This window comes from Pelobates fuscus, chromosome 3 (genome assembly GCF_036172605.1).
Source record: "Pelobates fuscus isolate aPelFus1 chromosome 3, aPelFus1.pri, whole genome shotgun sequence".
In the NCBI taxonomy this organism is placed as follows: domain Eukaryota; kingdom Metazoa; phylum Chordata; class Amphibia; order Anura; family Pelobatidae; genus Pelobates; species Pelobates fuscus.
This window is the reverse complement of record NC_086319.1, coordinates 264263758-264277029: the sequence shown is the minus strand read 5'-3', so window position 1 is coordinate 264277029 and position 13272 is coordinate 264263758. Positions and strand designations below refer to the sequence as shown.

The 13272-nt window shown below is 42.3% G+C and overlaps 1 protein-coding gene across 1 annotated transcript in view; it reads left to right on the top strand.

The window, feature by feature from the left end:
- BMP1 (bone morphogenetic protein 1) overlaps positions 1 to 12236 on the top strand; it is a 90742-nt gene extending 78506 nt beyond the window's left edge. The window contains exon 20 of the mRNA XM_063448476.1: positions 11201 to 12236. Within this exon, the coding sequence (XP_063304546.1) occupies positions 11201 to 11335 (135 nt within the window). The 3' untranslated portion in view covers positions 11336 to 12236. The remainder of the gene's footprint in view (positions 1 to 11200) is intronic.
- The last annotated feature ends 1036 nt before the right edge of the window (positions 12237 to 13272 follow it).

The following is a 13272-nucleotide window of genomic DNA, read 5'->3' as shown; positions in this document are numbered from 1 at the left end:
TCAAGAGATCTGCTGCTTTTGCTAGCTGTTTTAGATATATCCCGATGGAAAAAAATGCATCATTAAATGCATGCATGTTTTCATTTTGGGAATACTATTAATCCCTTCCCGTCCGCGAACGTATCAGGTATTAAGGAGGCCTACCAGTGGGTACCTTCACCCAGTGGGCATTTGTAAGCAGGGGCCCGGTCGCTATTAAAGGGCCAGAGCGTGCGACCTGGCCCCTGCTTACAAAATGCAAGGGCCCCTTGCTTTCCTGTAGCTGGCTGGGCGGCGCGTAGCTCTCTGTTCTCTATGGGAGGAAGCGACTTGCAGCTGTCACTTCCTCCCACAGAGAGCCGTGTGGGAGACAGCAAGGATGCAGAGAGGAGAGGGACTGAGCCAGGCAAGGTAGGAAACAAAAGTATACATTTTGTGTTTGTGTGTATGTCTGTCTGTAAGTGTCTGTGTGTGCCAGCATGTCTGTCTGTCAGTGTCTGTGTCTGTGTGTGTGTGTGTGTAAGTATGTCTATCAGTGTATGTGTGTATATGTCTGTCTGTCAGTGTCTGTATGTGTGTGTATGTCTGTCTGTCAGTGTCTGTATGTGTGTGTCAGTATGTCTGTCAGTGTATGTGTCTGTGTGTGTGTGTATGTGTCATTATATCTGTCAGGGTATGTGCCTGTGTGTGTGTGTGTCAGTATGTCTGTCAGTGTATGTGTCTGTGTGTTTCAGCATGTCCGTATGTCTGAGTGTGTGTGTATGTGTGTGTGTCAGTTTGTCTGTCAGTGTATGTCTGTATGTGTCAATATGTCTGTCAGTATTTATTTGTGTGTCAGTGTATGTCTGTGTGGTAGTATGTATCTGTGAATGTCTCAGTATGTCTGTCAGTGAATATGTGTGTTAGAATGTCTGACTGTGTGTGTATGTGTCAGTATGTCTGTCAGTGTATATGTCTATCTAAGTATGTCTTGAATCGTTCCACTGTGTTGGGGCGAAAGGCATGATTGGGGGTGGGAGGGGTGCAGGATCCAGGGTGTCCAAGAAAAAGCTTTGCCCAATAATAATTAATATTATAGATGGCTCTGATGCCTCGATGTCGAGGCATCGTGGAATACCTCTCCTTACTGCCGGGAGTCAGGTGATCGCTCCCCCCCCGGAGTGTTCACTTCCGGGTGGCTCCACGTGGCACCTGGCAGTTAAGCAGGGCATCAGAAGCCATCGGGCAGGCTTCCGATGCTCTGCCTGTGCTGAGTGCCTCGAGGGGTCGAGGAACTCAGTGAAGATAATACTTTTTGTTTTTTAAAACATAAAAAATGTTTTTTGAATAAATAAATGTAAGCTATAACCCCCCTCCCTTCTCCCCTCACCCCCTGCCATGTGGCTTCCAAGATGGTGTTGCCTTTCTAAAGACAGTGCATCATGGGGCTCCCCAGAGGCAGACTAGGGACATCCAATCAGAGCTTGCCCCTATAACAATGTTTATCCTAACTATGACCCCCATTTGTCTGATCAGGTCAATATTAGTAATCAGTATGGATCTCCCTCCCTCTCTTCACTTGTATTTTAGTGAGAGAGGGAGAGAGATCTGTGTTTTAGGTAGAGAGATTTAGCTAGTTTTAGGTAGGGATTTTTTTTTTTAAATTGTGAGCCCCAAAGGCTCCTTTCAGAGCCATTAACCCCTTTCTTGACAGTGATCACTATAATAACTGGCTCTTGCACAGCAGCACTTTTTTTTGCTGCCTGTGCATTTTTTTAGGGGTTCATTTTTAGTGATTTTTTTTTTTTTTTGAGAACCAAAAGCTCTTTTCAGAGCTATTAATCCCTATCCTGCCAGTGATCACTGTATAGATCACTGGCTCTTGCACAGCAGCACTTATTTTGCTGTCTGCATTTTTTTAGGGGTTAATTTTTGTTAGTGTAAGTAAAGTGATTGTGATCATGTCACAGAGGTCGTATAGCTCTGAGGAGGCGTATGCCATCCTTGCGTTAGAGTCTGAAGCGTCTATGTCTGACTCCGACCCTGATTTTGACCCTGCCAGGTGCTTAGATACATCACTAGATACAGTGGCTGCTGGTAGTGATGTATCTAGTTATGATGTATCTGTGGCTGCTAGTCCACCTGCCAGAAGGAGACGTGCTACTCCAGCTGGCAGTGCTGCTGAGCAGTGGGTAGTGCCTCATTGCCAGAGGTCAGATATCCTACCCTTCACTGCAACTCCTGGCATCAATGTGGGTATCGCAGGATTTAGCCCTCAGCAGTTTATGGAGGTGTTTCTGGGCGATGATATATTGTGGAAAATTGTCACCCAAACTAATTAATATGCCCATCAGTTCCGTACTTATAAGCCTGAGTATTTTTTGGCGAAGCAGCATCGATGCGCCAGAATCTAAAAAATTCTGGGCATTGACTATGCTGACGGGCATCATAAAGAAGCCCTCCATCCGCTCCTACTGAAGCAGTAGCCCCATCTGCTTTACACCCATTTACTCCCAGTGTATGTCGAGGAAGAGGTATGAAATAATTCTACATTTCATACACTTCAGCGACAACAGCCTGTGCCCCCCTAGGGAGCATCCCCAGTTTGACAGGCTGTATAAAATCCGCCCCCTGATTACCCACTTTGCTGCCAGGTTTGCAGAGGCTTATACACCTGGAAGGAATATATGCGTGGATGAATCCCCGATGAAGTAAAAGGGAAGGCTGGGATTCAAGCAGTATATTCCTTCCAAGCGCTCTAGGTATGGTGTAAGGGTGTATAAGCTCTGTGATAGCGAGACTGGGTATACTCAGGCCTTCATGGTGTACGAGGGAAAGGATGGCCACCTTGACCCTCCAGGTTGCCCAGAACATATGGGAACCAGTGGCAAGATTGTCTGGGACCTGATATTTCCCCTGATGTACCACTTGTATACAGACAATTTTTATACAAGTGTCCCTTTGTTCAAGCTACTGTATTGTTTTGAAACAGTAGCTTGCGGTACAATAAAAAAGAAGCGCGCAGGTTTCCCAGGACAACTTGCACGTACCCGGCTACAAAGGTGAGAGACCTTAGCTCTGCGCCAAGAGGAGCTGTTGGCAGTTAAGTACAGAGACAAGAAGGTGTTCCTTCTTACCACCATCCACACTGAGAGGACTGTGGAGGTCTCTGTACGTGGCAGAGCTGAGAGCGCAAGGAACCCAGTGTGCATCAAGGCCTATAACCGGCATATGGGTGGGATTGATCTGGCAGATCAGCTGCTGCAGCCCTACCTAATTATATGGAAGACAAGGGCCTGGTACAAAAAGGTTGAATTCTACTTAATGCAGATTGCAAACCACAACACTTTTTTGTTGTGCACAAAAACAAACCCCGGAATGCAACTGACTTTTTTACAGTCTCAGGTCCAGATCATTTCGGGGATTTTGTACCGTGATGTACCAGCTCCCCGGGCGGTGATATGAGAGAGTAGAGTTTGGGCTACACATTTTATTTGTAAAATCCCCCCTATCACGGCAAAGCAGAATCCCCCAAAAAGATGCAACGTCTGTTTTAAGAGATGGCAGAGAAAAGATACCGTATATTACTGTCATGATTGCCCTGAACAGCCTGGACTCTGCATTGGGGACTGCTTCAAATGATACCACACACTGGTCCATTTAAAAAAAAAATTTAACATTTGCCGTTCAGTTTTTTTGGGGGTTTTTTTGTTACGTTTACCCTATGTATGAGGGGTATGGGTTTACTCAGGAGGCCTTGCAGAAAACAATCTGGAGTGTTTTCTTGCAATAACCAACAACAGGCTATCCTAAATCACAGTCAAAAAGCAATGTGTGTGTAAAAATGAAAACTGAAAAATTACCAACACACACTTTCTCCAAATTTTTGGGCTAAAATGGTTGGATCAAAGCGCTCCATATACAATACCTCGGGGTGTCTACATTTGAAATATATACACTTTCATGGCAATTAATAAAACTGGGGTACGTGATAAGCCCGAAACTAAAGATAGGCCTATCAGAGGAAATACTCTCAATTTCAACTCAAATTACAAATCATACAATTGTAATTGAACCTTCCCAAAATCCTGGCAAACCTCTGCATGGGGGGCATGGGTGTACTCAGGAGGCATTGTAGAAAACAACCTGGAGTGTTTTCTTGTAATAACCAACAAAAAGCTCTCCAAATTCACAGTCAAAAAGCAATGTGTGTGTAAAAATGAAAAGTAAAAAATGACCACCACACACTTTCTCCAATTTTGTGGGCTAAAACGGTTGCATAAAAGGCATCAAAGCATTCCTTATACAATACCTTGGGGTGTCTACGTTTCAAATATATACACTTTCATGGCAATAAATAAAACTGGGGTACATGACAAGCCCCAAGCAGGCTCCCCTAAATCACAGTCAAAAAGCAATGTGTGTGTAAAAATGAAAATTGAGAAATTACCACTACACATTTTCTCAAATTTTTTTGATTATTGCATAAAATACTGTGGGGTGTCAACTTTTCAAAAATATGCACGCTTATGGCAAGAAAATAAATTGGTATATCTAAAAATCCCCCCAATAAGAAGATAGGCAAAGAAGATGTCAAATTTGAAAAACACATGTCAGAAGTCTGGCATTACACCCCACAAACAACCCAACAAATCTATGCATAGGTGTTATCACAGTACTCAGGAGATGTTGCTGAACACATATTGGGGTGTTATTTGGTAGCAATACATAACAGAAGCTGAGAATCCATGCCTAAAGTAGAATGTGTGTGGAAAAATAACACAAAAAAATGACTACCCAAAGTTTGACAAAGACTGGTGTTAGAATTAGTGAATGGAAAGTGTTAAAATACCACCATTTGAAATACGCTAGGGTGTCTAGTTTTCAAAAATCAATGGTTTGATGGGGGTAAATTACATTGGCCGGCTTCAAAAATGTGCATGATAACCAGATAAATAAGGTATTTTAGCCCCCAGAGAACCCGATAAACCTGTACATGGGTGGTATCATTGTACTCACGAGATGTTGCTGAACACATATTGGGGTGTTCTTTGGCAGTAACCCTTAAAGTTCTCAGTACATGTATTCTTAAATTGCTATGTGTGTAAAAAAAAAATCTCCAATTATTATTTTATTTTTTTTATTTGGCATAGGTTGGTGGTAAAATGGTTGCATGGAAAGAGTCAAAATACCCCAAGTTTTAATACCTTAGGTTGTCTTCTTTTAAAAAATATATACATGTGGAGGGTTTTATTGGGGGATTCCTGACAGATATCAGTGTTACAATGTAACGCATTAATTTTGAAAAACAAAATGGTTTGAAAAAAGTGCTGCTTGTACTTATTGCCCTATAACTTGCAAAACAAAGCTAAGAACATGTTAACATTGGGTATTTCTAAAATCAGGACAAAATTTAGAAACTATGTAGCATGGGTGTTTTTTGGTGGTTGTAGATGCGCAACAGATTTTGGGGGTCATAGTTCAAAAAAGTGTGTTTTTAAAAAAAAAATCATCATATTTTATAATTATTTTTAAAGTAAATTATATGATATGATGAAAATAATGTTATCTTTAGAAAGACCATTTAATGGTGAGAACAACGGTATATAATATGTGTGGATACAGTAAACGAGTAAGAGGAAAATTACAGCTAAACACAAACGCCACAGAAATGTAAAAAGAGCCCTGGTCCCAAACGGTAAGAAATTTGAAAAGCGATCTGGTCACTAAGGGGTTAAACAGTGATTTTTATTTATTTATTTTTATAATGGCAGTGGAGTGTAAAACAACCATAAACTTTTTGTTGGAAGAGTAAGTTCACCAATTAATAGTAAACCCTAGCCAGTTTCACTAGTGCATTATTTGACCCTTGCAAATGTTGTGATTTTCTGCTTTTTCACCTGGAAAATGCTCAAATGTCTGAAAATGCCTCCTAATGTGACAATTGCGTATTAAATCTAGAGGACTCTGAATTGGCCCAAGTTTGAATAAGAGTGGTACAGTCTCCCTAATTTACGTGCAGTGAATTTAGGGTCAAACTTAGTGATGTTCAATAATGGCTTAGTAAAAAAACCGCACATGATGATTTTGCCAGGAAAACATGTTGTTAATGCTAATGCTTTTTTTTTTGTCAATCTTTCTTTTATTAGAGGCAAATAAGATGGGATACAGAAGAGAAATTGGAGGAAACGGTCAAATGAATTACAGTATAGGGTCAATACAGCAAGAGTAAATGACATTTCCTGAATTACAGTGCCTCAATTTTTTAGTTTTTTGTCGTTAAAACCTTAGTTAGAAAATACAGGCTAAGGATCACAAGATCCGGTAGGTAACATGCTAACCTATTAGAGGTCCTACAGTTAGCTGTAAATGCTTATACGAGAGGCTCATAGTTTAAAGTAACAGCGGTGGAGCATTAGGTTAAAAGTTGGAAGTATCGATCAGTGAGCGATAATACAGGCTATGGATCAGAAGATCCAGTTGGGAACATGCTAAAATATTAGAGGTCATACAGTTGGTTTCACCTGAGTAGACAGGAGGCTCGCAGTTTAAATCAGAATAGGCAGAGAAGTAGAGAGTCTATAATGCCTAACCCATCACTATTCAATCAAGGTACATTTATCTCAGTATTGCTATGTAACTAGGCGTAAACTATGACTAGATGCTAAGAGAGACACAAACATGAGAAATGATTACCAGCAATCGAATAAAATAATAATAAAAATAAAATATAAAATATAAAGAGCTGGAGGGACATAATCTGCAAAATACTAAACCAGGCACAAGGTAGTCTGTTGATGTTATGAGAAGGGGCAAATACCACCAGTGGTCTGCCACTCGGGCTAGTCCTCATCATGTCCAGTGGCAGAGGGCCAGGTCTAGACCCAGAGTCCCGCTTGCTTTCGCCGACGTTAAACCGCTGATCTGAGTCTCTGTGTTGGCTATGTTGCTTTTGAGGGCCGCTCGTCCTCTGCCTGAGGCCTTGATGGGCACTCGCGCCTGTGTGCCATTGGACCCGTCGTCAGGACCGTGGGCCCAGGGTTCCGCCGGGCCCCTAGCTTCTCCCTGGGTATATGGCAGGCTGTGGGGGGGGGTTCCTCCCGATGAGCACCCAGCTCAGATGAGACGCGTGCGGACCTCTCAGCAGCGAAGTATCCGTGAGCGGTATCTGTTAGGCTCTCTGCCCCGGGTGTCTGTGTCTGTACCTGAGAATGTCTCGGGTGCCGGCGCTGATGGTGACTGCAGGTCATCCCGCGGGTCTCCGCCATCTTGTGCGCGGGTCTAGGCTGCATGTTGGTGCACGTGTGTGGGACTGGTAAGCGTAAGCTCTGCATCTGCTATTCTTTGGGCATTAACGCTGTTTCAGAGTGTGGGTCGTGAGGTTCAGGCGATCCTGCGTACCACGCCAGGTCGTTTCTGTAGTCGGCTATAAATGATCACCGCTCTTGTGACCTCCGCCATCTTAGCCACGTGTCTGAGGCCTGCATGATGCTCCACCAGCTCCTCCGCTAGTAGTCCAAAGCTTGGACCGGGATCACCCCCCCGGTCCGATGGGGGGGGAGACAGGGCCGGGTCCGCCGATGCGCCCTGCGTGCTCCGGGCTCCGTAGGGCAGGATAGTGGAGCGGCGGCCGTCCACTCCACTCACCGCCAGGGAGGCACCCTTTGATTGCTGCGGGGCACCCCTCCTCCGGGGGACTAGAACTCCTCGAGCAAGCCTCTCCCCGGCTCCGGTGGCCCGTGTGCTTTGCAGGTCGAGGTTGGTGGTAATTGTTTGCAGGTTAGGTACCGATTTTCGGGCAAATTTTGCATTTTGTGCAGGAGCTGTGCTTGCCTGCGACCGCTTGGCTCGGCGGCCCGGCCCCGCCCCCCTTAATGCTAATGCTTGACATGCCCAAGGTGTGGGTAGGAGTTTAGTGCATTAAACTGACATATTAAACGCCTTAAGAGTGTGTTTGCCATACATTACTTTCTAATAGTTTGCAATTGAGGCAGTTTAAATAAGATGTAAGAGACACATAGCAACCTAAACTGCTCACTAAGCATCCTATGAGTTGTGTTGTAGTCCGCAGCTGCCTGACTGCTTGTATGTGTTTGTCGAACTGCATGGTAAAGAAGACTATTATGTAAATGGAATGCATTTGGATGAAGGATCAGTTTGTAGTGTAGAAATGGTAACCTAGAAGGCTGATATTCCAAATAAAATTACTGCCATAACTTGTATCAATGCAAAGATAACTTCACACATCCAGTGGTATAACCTCGTGAAATTAACTATCTACATTTCTATGATATAGCACCTCTGTTTAACTCTCAACTTGCTTAATAGATTTGTGTTCCTGATGTTTTCTCTTATTTAACCCCTTAAGGACACATGACATGTGTGACATGTCATGATTCCCTTTTATTCCACAAGTTTGGTCCTTAAGGGGTTAAAGGGACACTATAGTCACCTGAACAACTTCAGCTTAATGAGGTTGTTTAGGTGAGTGCTACAGCTACCCGGAGCCTTTTTCTTGTAAGCACTGTATTTTCTGAGAAAATGCAGTGTTTACATTGGAAGCTTGGAACACCTCTTGTTGCAGTCAATCAGACGGCCACCAGAGGGACTTCCGAGTTCAGAGGCCCTAAAAAGGCCTCTCGTCCGATGCATTCTGGGTGAATACATCAGACGGGCTATCAGCACACAAAGCACTGTGAACGCGCTTTGTGTGCTGGTAGCCTGTCAGCACTGCTGTGGGCGTGGCTTCAGCTGACAGCTGAAGCCCGAACCCACAGGGACGCTATCTGGCCACAATAGTGGTTGAGGGGGGGGGGGGAAGCACTGTGAACGCGCTTTGTGTGCTGATAGCCTGTCAGCACTGCTGTGGGCGTGGCTTCAGCTGACAGCTGGAGCACGAACCCACAGGGACGCTATCTGGCCACAATAGTGGATGAAACGTGGGAAAGTTCTTTGGAATTTTCCCACGCTTGTAAAATGACACAGAGCACTGTGATTGGATGGATTTCAAGCCATCCAATCACAGTGCTCTGTGTCATTTTACAAGCGTGGGAAAGTTCTTTGAGTCAGACAGCTCAGCTCGCGAACGCGCATTCCGCGCACATGCGCGGTAAAGCGCTGAGGTTCTTCATAGGGCGGCTGTCAATGCCGCTCTATGAAGAACGCGATTGGTGCAGCGCGAAGCCAACACATCGCGATGACGCTTCTCTCTGAGAAGCGTCCTATTGGGCCCCGCGATTTCGTCATTTTGACGAAAAAGGGGGCGCGGCATGGCTGGGAGCTCGGCGCTGGAACGGAGGTACGTTTTTAATATAAAAAAACCTTGAAAATAATTTTTAATCCATGAAAGTTCATATAAAAGCAAGAAGGAAGGCTGGGGGACCTGTCTTTCTTGCTTTTATATGTTGACTATAGAGTCCCTTTAAATGTAAAATAGTGCAGTGACCTTGACATCTTGACATTCCATGTACCACCCACAACTCTTTCATTGTCATTTATACTCTTGTGTAATGTATCTGCATGCTTGTTTGGGATTCTGTGCACTGCAAAAATAAAGAATGTGAAAAAAAAACTATTGGCATAAAGGAAGAGGAATTTCACTGGCTGGATCAAAAAAACAGTCTCATTGGTCAGTTGCAGCTAGCTACTGCAGATATATATATAAACCCAGTGTAGTTCTTAATTTTGAAGTAAGCTATTGGGCAGTAGGAGTAGCTGGAAGGTTGGGACATTAATATGTGTCATTGTATTAAAAGCTTTGTTTATTTACATACTATGGAGCTGATACTGGATGGAGGCATGGTACTGGATGGCAGTTTGAGGCTTCTTTCTTGTGTATAGGATAGGGGGTACTGGACCTACAAATTTACAGGAACACTATAGTAACCAGAACAACTACAGCTAAATAGTCAGCCCCTGCAGGATTTTTGCCTGTTTAGGGGTACCTCCACTGGCCACTCCTCAGATAGCCATATTGCACTGACATTCAGTGTCTACAACCTCTCCATGGAGATTCTGAACTTTCCTCATAGAGATACATTCATTTAATGCATCTCTATAAGGAGATGCTGCAGCTCACCTCTTTGGCTTAGATCATGATAATTGACAATAGCAGCCAACCCAATGCTTTCCTATGGGATTATGATATTAATCGGCTGAGATCATCACTTCTGATAATATCAGCCAAGGAGGCAGAGCCAGCAGCAGCAGATTGGAATAAAGATAAGATTTTACTATATTTATGGGGGCAAGAGGGGCTAGATAGTGTTTTTAATACTATAGGGCAAGGAATACATGTTTGTGTCCCTGGCCCTATAGTGTTTCTTTCATTTATTAGTCTCTTACCCATGCTGCATAGCTCTGACTTGTTCAGCCAATGGGCATTTAGTTATTGGGGAAGATCTTTTTTTGGTAGATGTGTTGCTGCAAAGCTAATTTAACCCCTTAAGGACCAAGCTTCTGGAATAAAGGGGAATCATGACATGTCATGTGTCCTTAACCCCTTAAGGACCAAACTTCTGGAATAAAAGGGAATAATGACATGTCACACATGTCATGTGTCCTTAAGGGGTTAAGGGGTTAAAGGCTTTTCACATGTGTTAAGACTTTAGGCCTGCTTTTCAATTGACTTTGCCACCTGTAAAATCATTTGCATTAGATATTTAATTTTCACGGGCACCTGACCTTATAATCTGCAATTTAGCTAACCCAATTTATCTCACTTTGAATAGTTCTGATGCGGAAAATAACAAGCATTAAACTAAAGTTTAAATATGCTAAGATGCCTTTTTTCAGATGCAATAGAATATTAAACAGTCAAAAAGTAATAACTTTAGGAATTGTAGTAGAATTTGTCTTTAATTATCTTGTAAAACACATTGGATTCTTGTGTCTATTATTCAGCAGTGCTTTGTTATTTCTGTATTTCTGTTTCCCAACGGGCGTGCACGTGTGTGCGTGTATATATAAAATCACTTAATATGTATCACTTAATTTCTGATCTCTCTGATCTTATGTGGTATCTTCTCCTTATGTCTTTATCTCCTTTCTTGTCTCTCATCAAGAATTGTCTTATCCAAATCATTCTTTTGTTCCTAGCTATCACCGCCTAGTGGTCAAAAAATGTGTACCCCTCATCAATGTTTACACCTTGTCTATAACCTCTGCCTAACAGATTCTGTTGGAACTATTTTTCAGGATCACTACTAGTGAGCTAAAATCTCTTTCTGACTCATTTTTTCAGCCCCCCGAGGAGGTGTATTCTGCAGGTGACTCCCTAACTATCAAATTTCATTCTGATGACACTATTAACAAGAAGGGATTTCATGTGCGATACACCAGCACCAAATTTCAGGACACGCTGCACAATCGGAAGTGATATCGTTATGTTCTGTCAGCTGACTCATGTGTATCTGGGACCATAACTGTATAAGGAGACAACTTCTGAACTGCCAGACCCCAAAACCTGTTCAATGGACATGGGCTAAGGGACATGCAAGAGTCTCAGGGATGATCAAGGATGCAGACATACGTTGGCAATTTCAGATGCTACCAGATACCCATTCTACAAAAAAGCAAAATAATCCTGATATACATAAATTCACACACTAACATGTATGGCACAAACCGGGTCCTTAATTACACATCAATACCAGAACAAATAGTACTGATACACAAGTACTGCATGAATTGCTCACACTGAGTCTGTGCCAAATGATGGTTAAATATATGATAATCCTCCTGCTTTTAAACTCTGACTTTTTGCTCCATTAATAATTTTGCTTCACATTTAACCAATAAGGGCACAAGTGCTATATGGGAACCCTCACTTAAATATTCTTTCATGCCTGTCCTCTTGATTTGACCTTTTATTTCAAACTAATCCTTGATAATAGAATATTATTTTCAAAGCTACACTAATGCCATTCTCTCTGTTTGCAGTCCTAAAATTGGTTCTCTTCCATGCCCACTGACTTCAATCTTATGAATATGTCTGATCGCCTTTAAAACTGACTGCTGATATTTTAATACCACTATACAGAGAAGAAAGTAACCCTTTTTTCTTCTTTTTCTGCCAAAAGACATTGCCTTTATCCCTGATACTTCCCATTTAAAAGGCAATGTTCTGTCTGAAGAGGTCTCCGAAATATCAAAGGTTTAGCTTTTCAATGAATGCACAAGTCTCAGTGACCATGTCTGCCAGGATTGTGTAAAATATGGACTCATTAAAGATGACCACCACTGTGAATCTGAGTGTTGGGAGTGGTGTTGTGACTGCATCAAGCTTTCCTGGGTCACTGTTGTGGTGCTGTGACAGTGGGATTTCCTCGCTCATTATGGTAACAATGATAGCCAGATCTGTGAATTCAAGAGTCTCTGTGATGCTGTGATTACAAAGGTTTATCTAAGCCATTAATAATTAGCCCTATGATTCTGAGTGCTAGGGTTGGGTTGATTAATATACTAGTGCTATGAAACAGAGCGTTGGGAGTGAGGCTATGATTACACTGGTTTCCATGCGTCAGTATGGTGAGATTAATAACTTGCACTATGAATCTAAGTTATGACACTTCATGAACTCTAGGCGCAGGGAGAAGGATGGCCAGAGAGCCTTAGGGTGCCAAATGCTACATTTAACCTAGCACATCACCTTGAAATTTAGTCATTTGTGTGTGCTCATCCACCCTTATATATTTGACTTAACGGCATCTTGTTATACTAGCATGCAAGTAGACTTTGATAGTGTATATTATTCTCCTTACTTGCATTACCTGCCTAGATGATAACCTATAATGGACTATAGGTACGGTATATAAAGTCTCTACTAAAACTAACATTGCAAAAAAACAAAAAAAGAACCCAGGGCAATAACTTGAATTGCCTGGGGCAGGTGGTCAAGTTTTAAGATGGTGGTGAAATGATGAAATTTAACTTGACCAAACCTCCTGATATGTTATTCTCATTAAATGTCAAATGGCTGTTAAAATAATAGTTTTTAGAAAAAGCTTTAGTGTACTTGTTTAACCCTTTGAGTGCCAGACAAAAGGCCAGCACAGTGCAAAGCAATGTGTGTGCACATGTCTGGCACTCGTAAGGTTATAAAACATTGAAATTATTGATGAATCAGAATACTGGAAACTGCTTAGAATGATAAGTTAAACCATTTCTCCTCTGATACAATAAATTATGGTCAAATATTCAATTATTATAATTGTCAGCATAAAAAAAATCCAGTTTAAAATAAAAAGACGAAGATACAGGAGAAGACAATAAGAAGTTAAAACCTTGGACATTCAGGCAGTATGCTTCAACAAA